This window comes from Coenobita brevimanus, chromosome 24 (genome assembly GCF_032717465.1).
Source record: "Coenobita brevimanus isolate Jiangsu-jjx chromosome 24, ASM3271746v2, whole genome shotgun sequence".
Taxonomy (NCBI): domain Eukaryota; kingdom Metazoa; phylum Arthropoda; class Malacostraca; order Decapoda; family Coenobitidae; genus Coenobita; species Coenobita brevimanus.
In genome coordinates, this window is record NC_136977.1 from 7125282 (window position 1) to 7148968 (window position 23687).

Genomic DNA, 23687 nt, shown 5'->3' on the forward strand with positions numbered 1-23687 from the left:
CCTTGCAGCTCCCCTTCATCTTCACTTAACAACATAGTATCATCTGCAAACAACAGTATAGGGAGTTTCCAAACACTGCCCTCTCTTATTAGGGCCACTCCAACATCCACTGCCCTACCTTGTATCTCTTTTATAACCCCATCCATATACAGACTAAACAACCCTGGAGACATGACACATCCCTGTTTCAACCCAGCCTTCAGACAGAAAAACTCACTCGGTTCACTATCCACACGCACTGCTGCCTTAGCACCCTCGTACATGCGCTTCACAGCATTCAGCAACTTCCCATCTACTCCATATATTCTTAATACTTTCCACAGTCCTTGTCTATCCACCCTCTCATATGCTTTCTCCAAATCCATGAAGGCTGCATACAACTTCTTTCCCTCCTCTAGACCCTTTTCCACTAAAGATCTAAGAATGATTATCTGATCTACACAACCTCTTCCCCTCCTAAAGCCTCGCTCTTCTTCACCAACTATTTCCTCTGTTATTTCCCTAAGTCTGTCAATAAGTATCCTACAGTATACTTTTCCTGTTACACTAAGAAGACAAATGCCCCTATGATTACCACACAGTTCTTTTTTCCCGTTCTCCTTTGTACAAGGGAATAATTATACCTGACTTCCAATCCTCTGGGACTTTACCTTCATCCAAGCCAATCTGCACATCTTCCACATCCATTCTACTACTATCTTTCCTCCATGCTTCAGTATTTCACCACACACTCCATCAATTCCTGGGGCTTTCCTCATTTTGACTTTCTTCATTACTTTCACAACGTCCATCCTACTGATTTCTTCCAGTCTTCTTACCTCCCTCCTTCTCCCAGCCATTCCCCAGCCACTAATACTCACATTACTTTCATTCTCTATGTTCAACAATTCCTTAAAGTACTTATACTCAGATTATTTTCATTCTCTCTGTTCAACAATTCCTTAACCCTTTAACTGCGGGCTTGTTTTGCTTTTTCTTGTGGCTCCCGCGGGCATATTCGCGCTCCGACAGACTCTCGAAAAATATTTGCCAAAAATCAGTTATTAGTCCTGGAATATTAAAATCACATATGCTTATGGCACATACCTTCAGCTTTCTCCTGGGGAGTTTGTTGAGCCTTCGTTGAGTACCGTAGGACTTGTGGAGACCTCTGAAGTTGGGTAACAAAGTCTCCACTTTACACTTCCCGACAACCCGTAATATGATTACCACAGCCTGATATTATCACTAGAAACACTATTCTATGATTCTCAAATAGTTTGGAATCCATACTCCAAAAAAAAAAACACTGTGAAAGCAATGAAAAATACGAGGGCGGATGACCTTCCCACTTGTGCTAGTTCGCCCCAGGTTTTCTGTCATTTATTATTCATAAAAACACTCACAGTTTATATTTCTATTACTATATAACACTTATACATATCTACAGTCTTTATCCATAAGTTTCCTTCAGTAATAGTAGTTTATTGTCTCTGTAGGCATTCAATTTCATTCAGTAAAATACGTAGCATTCACTTTCTTGTCCTGTATACTAGCATTGAGAGTGAATGTCACTTTCACCTTCACTCTCATAACTCATAGTATTCAGACATGCTAGAGTGAAACTTTCACTTTCATTACTCCTAGTGTATATACTCGTATTCTTATAATACTTCTCATTTACATTTCTATTTACGTTCTCTATTTTATTTACATTATTTACATTTCTATTTTATTTACATTGTGTTATGCACTGTCACTTGAAGTAACTTATAAAACTATTTTCCACTGTTCACTTACATTTACATTCATTGCTTTCACTTGCTGTTTACACATTATTTACACATTATTTACAGTTCCACTTGCACTGTTTTACTCAATAGAAAGATCGTAGTCACTCTTTATCAATTGTCAGCCCTTTGCCTCTTTCCACTCGAGGTTTAGTAGGGGGTAAAGGTCACAGGGCCCTTTGCATGGGGCTAAAAAGCGGCGGAAGTTAGCAGGAGTGAATCAGACGTACTTTCACCTTGAAAGACGACAGTGAACTGATAGTGGTGGCCTCCTGCTGCCTGGCTAGGGTGAGTGCAATACTACCAACTTCAGCCTTGTGAGACCAGGTAATATTTAGCAATGTAATGATTGGCAGGAAACCAAGACAATACATAATAAATTAGGTAGTTCCAGGTGAATGTAAATATCACTTAGGCTTCTCCCTTCCCTCCTTATGTGTATATTTATTACGAAAATAGATTATACGGCATATTTCAAGGGGAAATAAACAGCGAAAATTAGCGAACGAGTGCACGTGAGGTGTTGTCAGTTGATAACTAGCCAGTTCCAGGTGTATGACACTATCACTTACCTTATTTCTTTTTTATATATATTATTTGGTGTAAGAATAGAGCATAGGGCTTATTTCAATGGATAAAATTAGTGGAAAGTTCCAGGGAAGATTTACTTAGCATAGAATACAGTGTGGTGGCCTGCAATAATTAGGTAGTTCCAGGTGAATGTAAATATCACTTAGGCTTCTCCCTTCCTTTCTTATATATATTTTTATTACGAAAATAGATTATACGGCATATTTCAAGGGGAAATAAACAGCGAAAATTAGCGAACGAGTGCACATGAGGTGTTGTCAGGTGATAATTAGCCAATTCTAGGTGTATGGCACTCTCACTTACCTTATTTCTTTCTTGTATATATTATTTGGTATAAGAATAGAGCATAGGGCTTATTTCAATGGATGAAATCAGTGAAAAATTCCAGGGAAGATTTACTCAGCGTAGCACTGCCGAGCAGGCGAGATGATAGGGTAATGGAGGGGAGGTAGGGAGGAGAGTCAAAAACGGGGAGAAATGGCTAAATTGTCAACAATGGATGGGAATACAGATGAGATTAGGAGTTCTGACTAGTGTTGAACATTGGCAGTACTGATAGATGATACAAGCCAACACTTGAAAGCCCGGGCGAATTCAAAATAACACAGAATCACAAAAGTGATGCCCCGCGTTATGATCCCTTGCTCCCAATTGTCACCCTGCGGTTAAGGGGTTAAAGTGTTCTCTCCATCTGCTCACTTTTTCTCCCTTCTCAGCTAGTAATCAACCATTTTTATCTTTCACTCCCCTGCTAACTTCATTGCCACCCTGTCTGACTCTCTTTACCTCTTTCCAAAACATTTTCTTACATTTCCTCCACTTGACACTCAAATTCCTTCCAAATTCCTCATCCACTCTCTTCTTACTCTCTCTTGCTAATCGTTTCACCTCTGTCTTCCTTTCTACATATAACTCTCTCTTCCGTCTCTCAACTTCTTCCACGCCCCTATTTCTCATCCATTCATTATATGGTTTCTTCTTTTGTGCCACAGCCTGTCCCACCTCTTCATTCCACCATGCTGTTCCCTGCACTCCCTTTTGTATTCTCTTCACTCCACACACCACCTCACATGCTGCACATATTTCCTCTGTGATTATCTTGCACAGAGGCGTTAATGAACAGTACAGAGCCCTCAAGAACAATTTCTTGAGAGTTACTGATGTAACATGCGGCTGGACAAGAGGACCACCAAGACATAAAGTAACTTGGTGGTGGGATGAGGGTGTAGAAGCTGCAATTAAGGAGAAAAGAAGGCTTTTCTGGGAATGGAAGAAGGGTGGTAGCAAAGAGGAATATTTGGCTGCCAAGCGTAGGGCTAGGAGAGAGGTATACAGGGCAAAGTCTGAGTCACAGAGACAATTACTTGATAACCTAAATCATGGGGAAAGGAAAAATATATTTAGGGTGGCAGGTCAGGTGAAGAGGGATAATCGGGATATCATAGGTGAGCAGTGTGTGAAGAATGATGAAGGAAGGGTAGTGGTGAACAGTGAGGATATTAAAGATGCATGGAGAGAGCATTATAACCGGTTGTTGAATGAGGAGTTTAACTGGGATAGGGAAGGTTTGGAGCCAGCAGATCCAGTGTCTGGCCCTTGGCCTTTGATTGATACTGCTACTGTGAGTGAGGCAATAGGCAGGATGAGGGTGGGGAAGGCAGCAGGTGTGTCTGGGCTGACTGCCGAAATGTTGAAAGCCTCAGGCGATATAGGGGTGAGTTTAGTCACTGACCTGATAAATAGGATTATTTATGAGTGTGTTGTCCCAGATGATTGGCTGAAGAGTGTAATTGTAAATGTGTATAAAGGGAAGGGTGATGCCCTGGAAAGAGGAAATTATAGAGGTATAAAGCTTTTAGATCAGATAATGAAGGTAATGGAGAAAGTTTTAGAAGGTATGATTAGAGAAAGAGTGAATATTGATGAGATGCAGTTTGGGTTTATGCCAGGTAGGGGGACCACTGATGCCACATTCATTGTTTGACAGCTTCAGGAAAAATATATTGGTAGGAGAAGGGATCTTTATTTTGTTTTTGTTGATTTGGAAAAGGCCTTTGACAGAGTCCCTAGAGAGGTGGTGAAGTGGGCAATGAGAAAGCTTGGCTTGGAGGAGTGGCTGGTTAGGGTGGTTATGGCCATGTATGTGGGTGCTCACACCCAGGTGAGGGTGAATGGAGATTTGAGTGATGAGTTTTCCGTGAATGTTGGTGTGCATCAGGGGTCAGTCTTGAGTCCCATGTTGTTTATCGTGGTACTTGAAGCCCTTTCACGTGACTTTAGAAACGGACTCCCGTGGGAGTTGTTGTATGCTGATGATTTGGTGTTGATTGCAGACAATGAAAGGGAGGCGGAGGAAAGGTTTAGGAAGCGGAGAGATGGTATGGGGCAAAAGGGTTTAAGGGTAAATGCAGATAAAACAAAAGTGATGATATCTAGGGTTGGTGGCGGTACTGTCAAAGACGAGGGAGAGTGGCCATGTGCAGTTTGCCACAAGGGCGTGGGAAGTAATTCCATCTGGTGCGGTGTGTGTGATAAATGGGTGCATAAGAGATGTAGTGGTATCAGAGGTAGCCTGCGAGATAATGCTGATTTTATGTGTACGGCGTGCCGGGGTGAACAGGTGGAGATCGTCAGACGTGAAAGGATTGAACTTGCTGGTGAATCTCTTGAGTGTGTGGAAGAGTTTTGTTATTTGGGAGACATGTTGTGTGCTGGAGGTGGGGCTGGAGCTAGCTCTGTGGCTAGGGTGAGAAGTGGTTGGAAGAAGTTCAGGGAGCTCTTGCCTCTCCTGACATTGAGAGGGCTCTCCCTACGTGCTAAGGGGTCTTTGTATGCAGCATGTGTTAGGAGTGTAATGCTGTATGGCAGTGAGACCTGGGCAGTGAAGGAGGAAGACATTCGCCGGCTCAGACGTACAGAAATGACAATGATTAGGTGGATGTGCAGTGCGTCCCTGCGTCCAAGGCCTGGAGGGGCTGGGTTTACAATGGAAGAGTTGAGAGGTAGGATGGGACTGGAGTGTATTGGTGTTGTGATGAGGAGAGGTAGATTGAGGTGGTTTGGACATGTGGAGAGGATGGGGGATGATAATTGGGTGAGGAAGGTGAGAAGTGTTAATATTGGGGGTGGGGTTATGAAGGGTAGACCGAGAAAGACATGGGACGAGGTCATTAAGTGTGACCTTAGGGTTAAGGGACTGAACAGGGAGGCTGCAGTGGATCGTGCAGCGTGGAGAGCCGCCATTAGGTGACCAAGGCCGACACATGCAAGCATGTTGGAGCCTTTAAAAACAAAACGAAAAACGAAAACGAAACGAACACCTTCCACATCCCCCATCTGCTCCGATTCATATTTACCTAATCGTTCCTCCACTTCTCTCTTATATTCTGCCTTTTTCTCATCCTCTTGTAACTTTTCCACTCTTCTTACAGCTACTCTTACCTCCCGTTCTTCCTTTCTTCTATTTCTTCATTTTACTTGGACCTTGATTCTGACCACCATGTGGTGGTCAGAAAGTCCACTCACTGGTAGTAAAAGGCTTAATGAATATCATATCTAATCCCCCAATGCTCAATCGGTAGAGAGGTGGTCTGCAGTCCTAACGGACCCAGGTTCAAATCCCGCTGTGGCAGGGAACAGTTTAAGGATTTGAATTTCATAGAAATCAGACTTTACTGATCTACCAGAAGACCCGTCGACATGTCGTAAAAATACCCCCGCTAATACCAATACACCAGTCCTGTATGAGACAGCCCTAGCATGTATTCAGTATGGACGGTGGGTGTTAGCGCCGAAGTGGTGACATGTAGAGGTGTACGGTACGTAGGAGGACTACTGGGCCTTGAAAGCAGGCTGTGAAGCCTATGCCCAGAGTCGAACCCAAAAAAAAAAAAAAAAAAAAAAAAAAAAAAAATGTGTATGGTACCCTGTGGTGATTAGCCTGTATGTGGTGGTGTTATGTGCTTTGGATGGAGTGAAGCAGCTAAGATGTTCACCCGGGATCCATACCTCCTCGTACAGTTATACCCCAAAATACGATACCCCTAGATGTGATACCCTGGCTTAGCGATGGAGGTAGAAATACCACCATGCCCTGCCTAATGATGGCCAAACCCTGGTTTAACAATGAGTTTTGCTTTTTAAAACTGATTTTGATATTTTAGACTTAAATTGAGTGGTTAGGTTGATTTATAAACTGTTTTTAGACTTAGATTAATGTGTTTTAGTCATAAGTTGGGCGAACATTGTAATTTTGGGATACAGTTTACTAAGTTTGATTTTTTCCGGACATATGTGATGATTTTTATATTTTATTTTGGGGTTTAGGTGAGGTATAAACTGCTTGTAGGCTTAGTTTAGCTTGTTTTAAAGCTATTTGGGGGTTTAGGTTAGCTAGAAACTTGTTTTTAGACTACAGTACAGTATTTTGGGTGGGTTTAGGACTTGGTTGGGGGGGGGGGAACCCAAGGCTCAAAAATGCATCCCTATACTTTACATGTTAAATCTACTCCGAGATAGAATACCCCTCCTAGTGATGGATTTTTACTTGACCAATTGCATCATTAAACTGGGGTATACCTGTATTTCCCTGTGCCTCGCCATGGGGAAGGACCCTGTTCTGACCCTGGTGAGGCGTTGTCTGCCACATGGGGTATTAGTTCCTCGTATGGTACCGTACATAAACAAAATTTCATTGTGTTTGTTGGATGGCCACAGAAGTAGTTGCTGGCTTGAAGTTCATGGGTCTGCCTGGTCAGTCACTCTGGGGTTAAGCAACAACAGTCCCAAACTGAAAAATCATTTGGAGATAGCAAGAATATAATGAAAGTCATTGTCTTGGACAAGTAAATGATTGTTTGTAAATCTGTGATCTAAACTAAGATTAACTCCATCACTCAGATGATGTATTTTATAGTTTATTCTCAATACCTCCAGATGCCAGCATAGTCATGCACTGCTTAATGTCCTACTGCACAATGTCCGTTCACTTTAACATCCAAGAACTCATAAGAATACTGTAAAAGTCCTTTAATCTGGAATGCAGTAGCCCACGGACCTTCTGGATTATCAGATTTTCCGGACTGTCAGACAGGTACCTGAAAATGTTCAAAACACACCCAAAAAACACCCCCCAAAAAATAACATCCGGGACCTCCTGAATGTTGGCATGGGAGTGGAATTGGATAGTTCAGTGCACCGCTTTTGGCTGTTTTTCAATTTTTTTTTCCCTATTTTTCTCAATTTTTTACCCAAAAAGCTAAAAATGACCCTGGGCTGAAAATTCCAAACTATTAGGTTTTCCAAACCATCGTATGCCAGATTATTGTAAGTTCACTGTACTGTATAATGTAATAGAAATAAAAATTTGAAAAATCCAAAGAACAGGATATATCAAGTGTATGCAGGTGCAAAGCAGTGTTTCTGTCTGATGGCGAGCCAGCATCCCAAAACAGGGCGATTACGCTGCAGTTATGCATGTACTGTATAACCTATACAGATATACCGCAATACTGTTCATATAACTTAATATTTTTCTTTTTTTCCCAGCTTACATAAATGCATTAAAATAATACCAAAAAATCAATTAAAGGTTTACTAACAAGCAATAAAAAGGTTACAGTATAATAGTGTCAACACCATCCGCAGGCAGCCGTGTCTAGGTGTACTGCCACTTTTGAGTGTTCTTGCGTATCCTTGCGTCAGGTTTATGTAACATTGCATATTGTACTGTTGTCTTAATTTGGCCATTTTATACTGTAATGTACTGTATACAGTACAGCATATACCATATACAGGCAAACCCCGATTTGCGATATCCGTAGATGTGATACCCCGGAATAGTGATGGGGTAGAAATACCACCCTACCCCGCCTGTCATAGGCCTACCCCTGGTTTTGCGATGGGTTTTGATTTTTTTTTTTTTTAAACCAATTTTGATGCTATTTTAGACTTAAATTTTGTGTTTAGGTTGATTTCTAAACTGTTTTTAGACTTAGATTAATGGGTTTTAGTCATAGGTGGAGTGAACACTGATTTGGGGTATGGATTCTTGGCCATCACATGAGGTACAAAACTGTGTGGACAACTAGGCCACTCAGCAAAAAATATTTCATGTGTGACCATTGCACATCTAACCTATCATGGAATACATAATAATAATTTTAAATAAATGTCAATAATCATGAAACCCTTAAAGAGTAAATATTTCATGCATTGATGAAAACTGTGACACTGATAAATCATCTGTTTACATTCTGGCTGTTCAAGGAAAAACACTTTGAAAATACAAAAGAATTTCTAAATAAATGTTGGAAAATATCTATCTATCTATTGCCAGATGCCATAACTCTTAGCCGGCGGCAGCAGTTGGTGAGAAGCTCCTAAAAAAAAAATCGTCTTTATATAGATGCCCCCGACCACAGAACTGGAACATAAATATAGTTACACCGCAATATGCGAGGTTTTAACATAATCTGTATATAGACTCTACCGCATGTAAGGCTTTAACGTAATCTATATATAGACTGTACTGCAATGTAAAGCTTTAACATAATCTATATATAGACTCTACCGCAATGTGGAACAGTTATTACATTTCATTAGCATAGCAAAGATGCATATAATACTAAAACTTTATTTTTTTTTTTAGCGGCTGTTGTTCATATTTGTAAAAGTACGGTAAATGGAGTCACTCACACCCACAGGCAAAGCTGTGTCCAGGACTTGTGACCTGGATGTGGTTTCCCTCCACCCTCCCTCACTAAATTGTTGCCAACGTAACCTAATCTTTCATTGCTGCATCTTATGACATTTTTCTTTTCATCTATTACTGTGATGCTTTCACCCTCTTACTTTGGAAGGTGTTCTGATGTATGATACAGCTTAAGGCATGGAGTAATGCACAATGTAACTTGACATACATCACAGCTGTAGATGCTTCTCCTTACTTTCTTTTGCATTGCACAGTAGGTACATCTCCTTTGAACCTTCTTTGTAGTTTCACCATCACCTGACTCTGTCTCTATTGGAAAATGTCTTCCACGCAGTCTTGTAGGGCAAGGCCCAAGAGTGACTGAGCTTGTGGGTTTCTTTATCCAATAAACATCTTTGCCAAATGCATGCACTATCTGTTCAATCAAGTGCAACTTGAAGTCAAGGACTTTTTTCTGGCTACCAATTCTCTAGTAGATTACATGACAGTTATGCAAACTCATTTCTATCAGCCTGAAAAATATCTTCTAGTACTTTGTAACACTCTTGCATGTTACACATGAGGCAGATGTTATCTGATCCATTAGGTCAACTCCTCCCATGTGCAGTTTTTTGTACTTGATGCACACAGTTGGCTTGCTTACCTCTTTCCCACCAGACTGTACAATTTCCATGGACTCATCATAGAGTGTGCTGAGCATATTTATATATTTCTTGTCTCTCCATTTCATATGCATCACTTTGCCATTGAACCTGGAGATTGTTTCTCCCTTTTTTAGCTTCTTTTGTTTTACTTCCTCAGAAAGTCCCTTCCTGTTAAATCTTACTGTGTCTATGGCATCAGTTCCATGAGCTAAGAGGATATCAAACAGTTCAGGTGAAGCATAGAAGTTATCCATTCCAAGCACATAACCCTTATTTAGTAGAGACTTTATTAGGGCAAGAACAATTTTAGTTGGTTTGGAAAGTTTGGCTATGGCTTGATCTGACAGCCCTGATATTTGGCAGTCATATTCTGTGCCTTTCCCTGTATATGGCAAAAGATCCCATACATACCCTGTCTCAGCTTCTGCTAGGATATAGGTCTCCATGCCAAACCTTGCCCTCTTTAGGGGAATATACCTTTTCCATTTCAGTCTTCCTATCCAGATAACCAGGGATTCATCAATGCTAATATTTTCCTTGGGGATGTAATTAGATATGTATCTGTGCCTAAACTGATCTAACACTTCCCTAAATTTGTAAGCAGGGTTATCATTACTTTCCATGTCAGTAAAATGCAAATACTTCAGGGGAAGTGCAAATCTGTCCCTGCTTATGCATTTCCCAAAAAAAGATGTTGCAAGCATCTGGTTGGTGGAGTGGTAGGAGTAGATTGTAGGCTTCTTTACTATGCCTTGTAAAATTACCAAACCTTAAAAGGTATACATCTCCCCAACATTAGTTTCCTTCCACATCAGACCTCTACTCTTTCTCATCATTTTTCCCTTTCTTCTCTTTTCTTCACAGACCTTGGCAGCATATTTGTTTGTTTCTCTAACTATATGTTCAACTATATCTTTGTCTACAAAGGACATAAAAATCTCCAGTGGGTCCTGAGGATTTTGGAAAACTGCCTTCACCCCTGTGTCTCCAGTAAATGACAGTCATCCTCTACTAACTGAAGAATGGCCCAACCACCCAACTGCAGGACTGTCATCATTACCATTATCTTCTGCATTTGACAGACTATCATCTTGTTCATCTGCAATCTCAAGCTGAGATTCATCACCACTGTCAGTGTCATCACCATTACTGTCAGAAGAGGTATCGCTACTAATATCAGCAAGAAAATCATCATCCAAATCCTGATCTAAAATCATTTGCATCTCATCATCACTAATGGGTTTGTTTCTCCTATGGTACATGATTCTAAGTACAGTAAAAGTCCTATTATTCGGCAGCTGATTGTTCGGTAGATCCGACATTTCGGCAGTTTTGAGAAATAGTCCCATTTACGAAAATCATTGATTGTTCGGCATATGTCCGGAATCATCTCGGCAGTCTAGGAAGTGAGATCTGTGGATTGTAGGCCTAATGTTTCATTACACTTCTGTATGTTCACTAATTTCTATATTTTTATTCAGATTCAGGTATAGTACCGTATTGATTACAATATTGCACAGTATCATACACTACAATAACCACCCCCACCAAATTAGCGAGGGTTACGTTCCAAGCCCCCACGCTAATTCTTGAAATTCTTTCATTCTTGATGCCTTCATGAAAATGACTTACCGGTAATTGAGTAGCCCATGACACTGTAATGCATTACCCATAAATAAATGTTGCTTGTTAAATCAGTTTCCCTGTTGTTTTTAGCTGTACGGCTGTGACAGCTCTAGTATTTTTATTCCTCAGCATAATGGTGGGACTGTCCTGTGTAACTGAACCTAACCTAACCTAACCGAGTTTAACTGTATTTAACCGAACCTAACCTAACCTAAAGTCAGAAAAATACTTAAAAATAAACTGGAGGAATATGAATTGCTAAGGTCTTTCTGATGAAAGTTAAACGTACATTTAGTTCTCATTCTTTTCTTTGTTTTTGTGCTTAACGTGAAAGAGAGAGCATTGATGCAAACAGTAATATATCCCATTAACCCCTTAATAACCTCCGACATTGAACAACCTTTTACAGTGCCGATGTCAGTGATGTTAAGTTAGTGTGAGCTATAAAAAAACTGAACAATTATGGGGAGGGAATGAAGGTCACTGGTATGTTTGCATGACTACGATACGATTCCAAGCAGTTAGGCGGTCGGTTAATCTCAGATGTTTTCGTCCATTTGGTAAATACACCGTAACTTTATCAGTCTTTCCATGACTCATAGCAAATCATAGCATGGGTTTAGGAAGCTAAATAACACATTGCTAGGTGAGCCAGACGATTATCTTCCCATCTTTAAGAAAAATAAATTGATTTCAGAAGAATGGAAGAACTTTACGTACTCAGAGAGGGATTTAATTTCTTCCATTTTCTTATAAGATGTGAAGATAATCGTCTGGTGCACCTAGAAATGTGTTATTTAGCTTCCTAAACCCATGCTATGATTCGCTATGATTGACTGGAGAATTAATAAAGTTACGGTGCATTTACCAAATGGGCGAAAACATCTGAGATTAACTGACCCCCTGACTGCTTGGAATCGTAGGTAGAGTCGTGTAATCATACCAGTGACCTTCGTTCCATTCCCATAATTGTTCACAGTTTTTCCATAGCTCACTAACTCGACATCGGTACTGTAAAGGGTTGTTCAATGTCGGAGGTTATTAAGGGGTTCATGGAATACATTACTGTTTCCATCAGTACTCTCCTTTCACATGTAAACAAAAAAAAATGAACAAAAGAATGAGTGCTAAATGTAAGTTATAACGTTCATCAGAAGACCTTACCAATTCAGATCCCTTTACTTTATTTTATGCAATTTTCCAACTATTTTATTTTGTTTGGAAAAAGTACTATATACAGTACTCACTCCAAACATATTTGTAATAATATAAGTAGTGATGAGTTCACCAATACAAGTGATGTACTGAGCTGGTAGGTAATATTCCGTATCATTTCGGCCATCCAGGAAGTGTTATCTGACTTGTATGCCTACTGTGTCATTACACTTGTATATGTTCACTAATATATATATATATATATATATATATATATATATATATACTGTATTTCAGATTCAGGTATAGTACTGTATTGATTGCAGTATTGTACAGTATACAGTACTCTCTCCAAACACAGTTGTAATACCGTACCGTAGGTGGTGATGAGTGTTCACCAATATATTTAAGGTACTGAGTGGGTAGGTTTTTGATTATTCGGCAAATCTAATTTCTCGGCATCATCCTGGTCCCATAGATGCCGAATAATGGGACTTGTACTGTATGACATCCAAATATCAAAAGAAAAGCATGGTTGGGGTTCTACAGGAGAAACAAAAGAGTGCTGCACCCCTCCAAGAGCTGGGAACTGACTGAGTGAGTCATCAGGTGCTCACCCTTATATAGGCCAACCACTACCCGTAGGTTGCCAGATAGGGATATCTGAGGCTCTAGGGCACTCACACATTACTGTCTATATGTAGTCACTGCTAGGATTTACAGGGGACAATTTTGGGGGTAGCATCTATATATAGTCTCCCCGCAATTTTTCAGTCGATTTTACACAGTCTACATATAGTTCCACCGCCGGCTAAGGGTTAATCCCATATGGGGTGGCCACAATCAAATTGCCTTCATGTCGTCCTGTCCCCCACCATTTCGCTGCCCTACTCCCAACTCACACCCCCTCTCTCATATACTTTTCCACTCCATCCCTTCATCTCATCCTTGGCCCCCCCCTTCCTCCCCCTCCACCTCACTCACATACACTTTCCTTGTCAGTCTCACACTCTGCATCCTCTCCACATAGCCAATCCACCTCAGTGTATTTCTCCTAATGCTTCCTATCACATCCACACCACAACACTCCTTTACATCCTTATTTATCAGTCTGTTTCTCCATGTGACTCCACAGGCTCCTCTCAAATAACTCATTTCCACTGCTCTCACTCTTGACTTGTATCCAAGCCTCACTTCCATATGTCAGAGTTGGTATCACGGTACTGTCATGTAATAACTTTTTCACTTCCATGCTCACTTCCTTGTTTCATATCACTGCTTTCAAGGAACCACCAACCTTTCTTCCCTGCTGCACCCTTTCTAGCACTTTACACTCTAAATTTCCATCTTTACTCATCACACTACCCAAGTACCGTACTTAAAAATGCACTCACATTCTCCATTTCCTCCCCATCCAGTCTTACTGTACATTCACTGGCTTCACGTCTCTCGAAGAAAATCACTTTACACTTCCCTACATTCACCTTTAGATTCCGTTTCTTACACGCACTCCCAAACTCATCCACCAAGCCTTGCAGCTCCCCTTTGTCTTCACTTAACAACACAGTATCATCTGCAAACAACAGTACAGGGAGTTTCCAAACACTGCCCTCTCTCACTTGGGTTGCTTCAACATCCACTGCCCTGCTTTTTTTTTTTTTTTTTTTTTTTTTTTTTTTTAAACCCCATCCATATACAGTTTGAACAACCATGGAGACATGACACATCCTTTTTTCACTCCAACCTTCAAAGAGAAAAATTCACTTAGTTCACCATCCACACACACTGCAGCCTTAGCACCCTCATACGTACTCTTCATGGCCTTCAACAACTTCCCATCTACTCCATAGATTCTTAATACTTTCCACAATTCTTGTCTATCCACCCTGTCATATGCTTTCTCCAGATCCATGAAGGCTGCATACAGCTTCTTTCCCTTCTCTAGAAACTTTTCCACCAAAGATCTAAGAATGAATATCTGATCTACACAACCTCTTCCCTTCCTAAAACCTCCTTGTTCTTCTCCAACTAATACCTCTGTTATTTCCCTAACTCTGTCAGTTAGTATCCTACCATATACTTTTCCTATTACACTAAGAAGGCAAATGCCCCTATGATTGCCACACACTTCTTTTTCCCCTATTCCTTTGTACAAGGGAATAATTATACCTTACTTCCAAGCCTTCGGGACTTTACCTTACTCCCAGGCCCATCTGCACATCTTCCATATCCATTCTATTACTGTCTCTCCCTCATATTCAGCATTTCACCACACACTTCAGCGTTAGGAGAAACACATTAAGGTGGTATGGCCATGTGGAGAGGATGGAGAGTGAGACTGATGAGGAGAGTGTATGTAAGTGAGGTGGATGGGGGGAGAGGGAAGGGGCGGGTCAAGGATGAGATGGAGGGATAGAGTGGAGAGGTACATGAGAGAGCAGAGTGTGAGCTGGGAGCAGAGCAATGAAATGGCAGGGGACAGAGTGACATGGAAGCAATTTGTTTGTGGCCACCCCTTACAGGATTAAGGCATCTGGCAATAGATAGATAGATATATAGAGATGGAGCTAGGATTCCAGGGGCTTGATTGGTGAATGAATGCATTTGTGGCTCATTTCATTGGGCATGGTATTAATTAGTGCTCTCACTGCTGTATTCTTTCCTTTTCTTGGTTTTGTATACACTACCTTACCCCACCTGCAAGTGGGAAACAAGAGACAGGATGATGATGATGATATTTAGTCTTGCATACACAGGCAGACCTGAAAGTAATGCAGACCCAGAGCTCAGGCCAGCCAGAGAGGCAGAAGAAGAAACAGTATACAAGGTTTCATCTCGTGGATAGTGGAGCTTCTAACTGCATCTTTATCAAGACTACCCTGCCCGACCCCTTATCTCTCTCATTAGCCATCATGGATCACATCATTGACACTCAGGAACAATGTACAAAGCGGCTTCTCAGGCTTATCCCAGTTCAGGTTACTTGTAAAGCTTTCCAAGATGATATAGAGAAAGCTGTAAAGCATCTAGCAGAAGCATTCTTTGAAAAGAGTGGAAAGACTTTTTACGTTGCATTCAAAGCTCGCAACAACAGCTCAGTAAAGCGTGAGACTCTGATAGCTTCCTTGGTAAAGATTCTCCAAGAAGCTCACCCACAGAACACCCCTGATGTGAAAACTTCTGAAGTAGTTTTAAATGTTGAGGTGATAAAAAATATTTGTTGCCTCAGTCTCCTACCATGGTATTTTTCCAGATATTCAAAGTACAATGTAGTGACCATTGCCACTAAGAGAAAGGGAGAACAAAATGTAGAAAAGAAAGTCCAAGAAAAGTTAATAGATAGTAGGTCAAGTCTAGGTGAGACTCAGCAGTTGCAGTGTAAGGATCAGAATGGGATAAATGTTGAGGATGAGGCGGGAGTTGCAAAGGTGAAAGATGAGGCAATAGTTGAAGAGGGAATGGGTCAGGATGGGGCTGGAGTTGAAAAAAAAAAGAGTCATGATGGGGCAGGAGTGGAAGAGGGAATGAGTCAGGTTGAGACAGAGACTGGAGAAAATGTGGGTCAGGATGAGTCAGGGGTTGAGGAGGGAAAGAGTCAGAATGAGGCAGGGGTTGAAGAGGGCAAGAGTCAGAATAGGGCAGAGGATTGGGAAGAAACTAACAAGAATGGTATGGTGACAGAAAATGTGAAAGACAAGGATGATATGGAGGAAGATGATAAAGTGTGACTTCCCTTATGTGCAAACAGATAAAGAAATCTTGAACTGCAAGCCGAACATATTTTTAAAGGTAGTAGATGGTCAGCTGCCATCATCCCTAAGGAGTACTATCATGAGAGTGCAGTGTGGCTACCAGCTTGGTAACTACTCACACTGGCATCACTCTTAGACAGGAAACTCAGCCATAAGTAAGTTATCAGAATCTAAACTGAGGCACATATTGGTACAAATTTTATTACACACCTAAGATTTCTTTTTTCCATATACAGTACCATAGTTCCCAGTGATTGTTTGGAAGTAATTAGCTGATTTTAGCCCTTATTTTTAGCTCAAAGTCCAGAGAAAACTTCTGTTGTACCATGACCAACCCCAGTATGGGAATTCCTTCAAGAGGAAGTATTCTTTTATGTGTGGCACCATGAAGTGGTATGCAATATAATAGCATATTACGTAAAATCATAAGATCATTATAAGTGGTAGGTGGGGGCGTTCACCATCCACTCTCTCAATGTAGTGCTGCCCTCGGGTGCCTGCTCTTTCCTTTCTTCCTTCCTTCTTTCCTTCCTTCCTCTTCTGTCTTTCTTTCCTTCATTCATTCCTCTTCTTTCTGTCTATGGGTGACTTTACACTAAGTGAAACCATTTACTACACTGGATGGTGACCATGTAACCAAATTATGGCACCTGGTGGTTTTGTGGGTAATCAAGGTACTCCAATCAGGTTGAGCTAGTGCAGGTTTATATCCAAGGGGTGGTTGGGGTTTATTGCTCATGTAATGCCACTCAGGGATGAGTGAGGCTGGCCACTCTCATCTTAAATGTCAGGACCATCTTGCCTTGTCCCTGGTTCCTATGCCCCTTATGGGGGCAATTCTGGATTAGATGATAATGATGATGACAGTAAAATGCATGTGTACCTAAATAAACTGGAACACGTGAGCAGAAATTGGGAAATTGAGGATATACACATACCCCCATATCCAGGTTTTACTGTCTGAGTGACAGTATTCCGGTTCAACAATGTTGCCTAGAAAATTAAGAAATAATGATTGGTTTCGGCAATTTCAGTAAAGCCTTCAGTGGGCCACTTGCGAGTTTTGGACTGCAAAGAAGCTGAAAATATTGTCATTGATCATTTTCATATCTCCATAAATCACATTTAATAGATTAATCGTGTGTGATTACGTGAGCAATAAATCCCAACCATTCCTTGGATATAAACCTTCACCGTCTCAATCTGACTGGAGCGCCATAATTACCCACTAAACCACCAGGTGCCAAAATTTGTTTATATGGTTACCACCCAGCATAGTAAATGGTTTCCTGGTGTACAGTAAACCATTTAGCTTGTCATTCAGTGTAGAGTCACCCACAGGCAGAAGGAAGAGGAAAGAATGAAGGAAAGAAAGACAGAAGAGGGAGTGTACAGTCACCCATAGGCAGAAAGAAGAGGAAAGACTGAAGGAAAGAAAGACAGAAGAGGATGGAAGGAAGGAAGGATGGAGGAGGGGAAAGGGCAGACACCCGAGAGCAGCACTACATCAGCATCCACTCACTCGATGTGGTGCTGCACTCAGGTGTCTGCCCTTTCCCCTCCTCCATCCTGCTTTCCTTCCATCCTCTTTTGTCTTTCATTCCTTCATTCTTTCCTCGTCCTTCTGCCTATGGGTGACTGTACTCTCCTTCTTCTTTCTTTCCCTCATTCTTTCCTCTTTCTTCTGCCTGGGGGTGACTCTACACTGAGTGACAAGCCAAATGGTTTCCTGTAGACCAGGAAACCATATACTATGCTGGATGTTAACCATATAACCAAATTTTGGCACCTGGTGGTTTAATGGGTAATTACGGTGCTCCAGTTGGATTGAGCTGGAGAAGGTTTATATCCAAGGGGTGGTTGGGGTTTATCGCTCAAATAATGCCACTCAGGGATGAGTGAGACTGGTCACTCTCATACTTAAATGTCATGACCAACTTGCCTAGCCCCGGGCTCCTACTCTCCTCATGGGGCAACGTAGGATTGGATGATGGATGGATGGATGAAAACAGAATTGACAATATCATGTTTTAGCTTAATAATATTATGCTTTGATTATCTATCTATCAAGCTGTTGCCAGACACCATAATCCTGTAAGGGGTGGCCATTTGACTTCAAATTATTTGTTTTACGGGGAGGGGCACTAACCCTCCACCAACCCACTTGTTGACATGTAGGGAGCATGTATGGTTTGGTTATATGGTTACCACCCAGTGTTGTAAATGGTTTCTTGGCTTACAAGAAACCATTTGGCCTGTCATTTAATGTAAAGCCACCTGTAAGGGAAAGAAAAGCAATAAGAAGTGGCAGGAAAGATGGGAAAAATAGGAAGAGAGGAGGGCAGGCACAGAAAAGGAATGATAAAGGCTAAGGAAAAAGTAGGCAGCACTACATCAAGTGAGTGGATGATGGTCACCACCGCCTACCATTTAAGTAAGGAAAATAATCAGTTTCTCAAACACAAACTACAGACAGTCTTTGATACTGTGCTTTCCTTATTTATCTCTAAATTGATGCATAATATTGGTTAGCAAGTACCGTACCTGATATTATGTCAAAGCTGTTTTCAGACGATAGATTTCTATTGTAAGCGTGATTTGTGCTAATACTGTACCACCAAAATTAGCTCTGTCAGTATTTTCTATCTCCTTGTTGCCCAAAATTTGCAAGTGACCATTTCTTTATAATGATTAAAACTGATGCAAACCTTAAAAAGAGCACAAAACTCTTTGACAGATTAATTGATATAAAAGTTTAACAGGAAGGTAAAATGAATATTTATCTAATGTAGTGAAGGAAGTAGAAATATCAGGTGGAATTATACAGAGATTTATACATTGAAAAGTAATCTTTAAATTATTAAATTATGTGATATTGCAACATCTGAAAAAAAAGACATACTAGATTAATAAATGAGACTTAACACCTAAAGTAATAATAGGATTGATTGATCCTTTTCCAGAATTTGGCTGATGCCGTATAGGATCAATAGAGGAGCCTTTGAAAAAAACTGCGGCCACTAGGCTTCAGCCCAATTGTGACGTATATTGATGCAAACCAATGAGTACTAAGTTCTGAGTAGTGTGGGGGGAGGATCCAGCCCCCTACCCACAGTGAGGGGGGGTGATTCCCCCACCGCCCTCTCGCCATCTACCTTTCCCTCGAACCTTCTCTTCCCTCTTCCCCTCCCCCGAATGTGACAGGACTCACAGCTCCTCTTACCAACTCTATAAAGCTGATTTTTCTATGCCACACTCCCCCCACCATCCTCCCTCCACCTTCCTCCCTCATTCTTCCCCTTCCATCCCTTCATACTCCCTTCATCCCTTCATACTCCCTCCACCTCCTGCTACTTTCTTGCTGTGGCTACGTGGTAAACATTTGACATATGAGAATAATATATACATTTTCTGGTGTGTAATATCAAGATCTTTCATTCTGTAATACCAAAATTGATGTTGGTGCAATTTTTTTTTTTCTCTCCCTATATGCAAGGGTTGCCAGTCAGTTTTTGACAATCTTTGGCAGGCAAAAGCTCAGTAACCAGTTGGTCTAGAATGCTCTGGTTTGAGGCATATGGTGTGCAAATTCAAGCTCTAAACCTTAGCCACAAAACTTTTTACTTCTGTAAGATTTGAAAAATCGGCTCCACATACAGGTTTTCAGGGAAGTTCGGTCGATCGAATTGCGTATCCTAGGGGTTAAGATCAGATCTTCGTGTGCTGTTGATGTACTACAGTGGAATAATGCTGTTCAAGAGATATAAGAATATGTAAGAACTTTAGTAACTTTGCAGAGATTGAAGACTTGAGACCAGTAAAAAAAAAAAAAAACATCAGTGTATGATTTCTTAGAACGGCCAGAATATATTAGTCAGTGGAAGCCATTCATTAGCATGCTGTGGTTCAGATCCGGAAGATGGTCAGTGGTTATTTATCCTGTAAACTGTTGCCAGTGACAGAGTGGTATTCTGCAGCCTGAATGATCTGGATTGTGGTAGCCTAGCCTCAGGCTGTTCCACACCCAAGGCTGTCTGGAGCATCCAAAAGGGAAGTAAGGGATTAGCTTCTATTGTTTTTATTAAAGTAATGGCTGATATTAGGTACTTGAAAGTGACTGAATAATAGACTCCTTTGTGAAACAAAATAAAATTGTCATGGAAAGCTAAATAATGGCTAGTTTAGCATACTCTGTAATTCAAAAAAGTTGTAAAAAGTTAATAATCAGAAAGACATATTGGAAGTACACTATGTGGCATTACTAACCACAGCATACTGGTATTCCAGAACACATTGGAAGAGAGTGGCATTATTTGTTATTTAGCAGTTTATCCTAGTTTAATGATTGTATATTTAGAGAAAGCAAGAGATATGGTGTGTAAATGAAAAGAAGCCTTGTAATGCCAGATAGTAGCTGAAGTAAAGTGACTATACTGTAATTGAAAGGTGCAATGTTGAAGTGTATATATATACATATATATATATATATATATATATATATATATATATATATATATATATATATATATATATACCGGTATATCACTTGTCACTTCAATGGTGTGTAAATGAAAAGAAGCCTTGTAATGCCAGATAGTAGCTGAAGTAAAGTGACTATACTGTAATTGAAAGGTGCAATGTTGAAGTGTATATATATACATATATATATATATATATATATATATATATATACCGGTATATCACTTGTCACTTCAACATTGCACCTTTCAATTACAGTATAGTCACTTTACTTCAGCTACTATCTGGCATTACAAGGCTTCTTTTCATTTACACACCATACCTCTTGCTTTCTCTAAATATACAATAATTAAACTAGGATAAACTGCTAAATAACAAATAATGCCACTCTCTTCCAATGTGTTCTGGAATACCAGTATGCTGTGGTTAGTAATGCCACATAGTGTACTTCCAATATGTCTTTCTGATTATTAACTTTTTACAACTTTTTTGAATTACAGAGTATGCTAAACTAGCCATTATTTAGCTTTCCATAACAATTTTATTTTGTTTCACAAAGGAGTCTATTATTCAGTCCCTTTGAGAAGGAAGCTGTTGTAAAGGCTTACTTTCATCATCCTACATTAATCTTAGCTGAAGTAAAGTGACTATACTGTAATTGAAAGGTGCAATGTTGAAGTGACAAGTGATATATATATATATATATATATATATCATCCTGCATTAATCTTATCTTTAAAGAGTCAGCCTTCTGTATGTAATGACATTTTAATAAGAGGTAAAATTTAACTCAATATGACCAAATATTCAGTTGTATGTTCTTTCCAGCAAGTAGCAAGGCTTTTAAGTTAATGGAGTGCAACAATATAGATTGGTGTAGCAGACTTTCTTCAAGCCTGGGGAAGATTAGATAATGCAAGAGTTTAGATGTAGGGTGGTAATTTTACTAAACATAATAGTACAGTAGTTAACATTGTTTTGCTTCACATTTATTATGGACATTGCTTTAATCAGATAAAGCACATGGTGTGCTTGGTTTGTACATAGAGCAGAGTGAGAATTTTGAAGGCTTGAATGATGATGAAAGTATGTATTACCAGTTTGCTTGGTGCTTTGTTGATAGTTTTTCCACTTTTGTGTTTTCCATTTCATGTATCCTGCCTACCCCATTTACTATTACGAAGTGTGGTTAGGACGGTTATGATCACTGACATTTCAATGCAAGACCGAATTTGAGTTTGTCTTTTATCTACTAGCATAGTTACTTTCATTTTTGCCCAGAAGATATTTGGTAAGCCTTAAAAACATGATTAAATGAAAGCTTAATAGCACTTTAAATATGTACCAGGTACATAGAGACTTAAGACAACAAGTATATACTGATACAGGTAGTTGATGGATGTTAGGAATTTTGATATAATGTGCCTTTTAGTTGATAGTATAAATAGGATTAACCTTTATATAAAACTATTATATATGTATTTAGCAGTTTATCCTGTACCTGTGATTTGTATTGATAATGTTTGATAGGCAATGGATGCAATTTAGGTTTTCAGGAAGTTGCACAGTAGATTATACAGTTGTAGTTTGTATACACATTGTGTATGAAGATGTCTTATAGTTGAATAAAAGAACATGAAAAAAGAGGTAATGTAAGGTAAATGTTTTGAGTTGATATAATTTATATTATCAGGGTGGTAGGTGGGGGCACTCACCATCCACTTACTTGTAGTGCTGCCCTAACATGACTGCCCTTTCCTTTCTTCCTTCATTCCTCTTCTGTCTTTACTTCCTTCATTCTTTCGTCTTCCTTCTGCCTATGGGTGACTTCACACTCTCTCTTCTGTCTTTCTTTCCTTCATTCTTTCATCTTCTTCCACCTATGGGTGACTCTACTCTGAGTGACAAGCCAAATGTTTTCCTGTACACCAGGAAACCATTTACTTTGCTGGGTGGTAACCCGGGGGAGGCAGTGGCTCAGTTGCTAGAATAGTGGCCTGCAATCCTACCAGACCCAGGTTCAAATCCCTGCTGGGGCAGGGAACAGGATTTGAATTTCATAAAACCAAACTTTACTGATCTACCATAAGATCTGCCGACGTGTCATAAAAATACCCCCGCTAATACCAATACAGCAGTCCTGAATAAGACACCCCTAGCATGTATTCAGTATGGACGGTGGGTGTTGGCGCTGAAGTGGTGACATGTAGAGGTGTATGGTATGTACTGGGACTGCTGGGCCTTGGGAGCAGGCTGTGAAACCTATGCCCAGAGTCAGATGCATAATATATATGTATATATATATATATATACAGTATGTATATATCCATCCATCCATCCATCCATCATCTAATCCCACGTTGCCCCATGAGGAGCGTAGGAGCCCGGGGCTAGGCAGTTGGTCCTGACATTTAAGATGAGAGTGACCAACCTCACTCATCCCTGGGTGGCATTACGTGAGGAATAAACTCCAACCACCTCTTCACTGGCTCAATCCGATTGGAGCACAATAATTACCCACTAAACCACCAGGCGCCAAAATTTGGTTATATGGTTACCACCCAGCGTAGTAAATAGTTTCCTGGTGTACAGGAAACCATTTGGCTTGTCACTCAGTGTAGAGTCACCCATAGGCAGAAGGAAGAGGAAAGAATGAAGGAATGAAAGACAGAAGAGGGAGTGTAAAGTCACCCGTAGGCAGAAGGATGAGTAAAGAATGAAGGAAAGAAAGATAGAAGAAGATGGAAGGAAAGAAGGATGGAGGAGAGGACAGGGCAGACACCCGAGAGCAGCACTACATTGATTGAGTGGATGGTGAGTGCCCCCACTATATATATATATATATATATATATATATATATAAATATCTATCTATCTATCTATCTATTGCCAGACGCCTCAATCCCGTTTGGGGTGGCCACAAACAAATCGCCTCCAAGTCGCCCTGTCCCCCGCCATT

General features: G+C 40.4%; 1 protein-coding gene across 3 annotated transcripts in view; it reads left to right on the top strand.

The window, feature by feature from the left end:
• LOC145393481 (THUMP domain-containing protein 1) overlaps positions 1 to 23687 on the top strand; it is a 117494-nt gene that overhangs the window by 16991 nt on the left and 76816 nt on the right. For 2 of the 3 annotated variants that reach the window (XM_080267591.1, XM_080267592.1), the window contains exon 3: positions 15254 to 16731. The exons of the other annotated variant lie outside the window; for it this stretch is intronic. In XM_080267591.1, the coding sequence (XP_080123717.1) occupies positions 15254 to 16225 (972 nt within the window). In that variant the 3' untranslated portion in view covers positions 16226 to 16731. Of the gene's footprint in view, positions 1 to 15253; positions 16732 to 23687 lie in introns of those variants that run through there. 3 annotated transcript variants of the gene reach the window in all.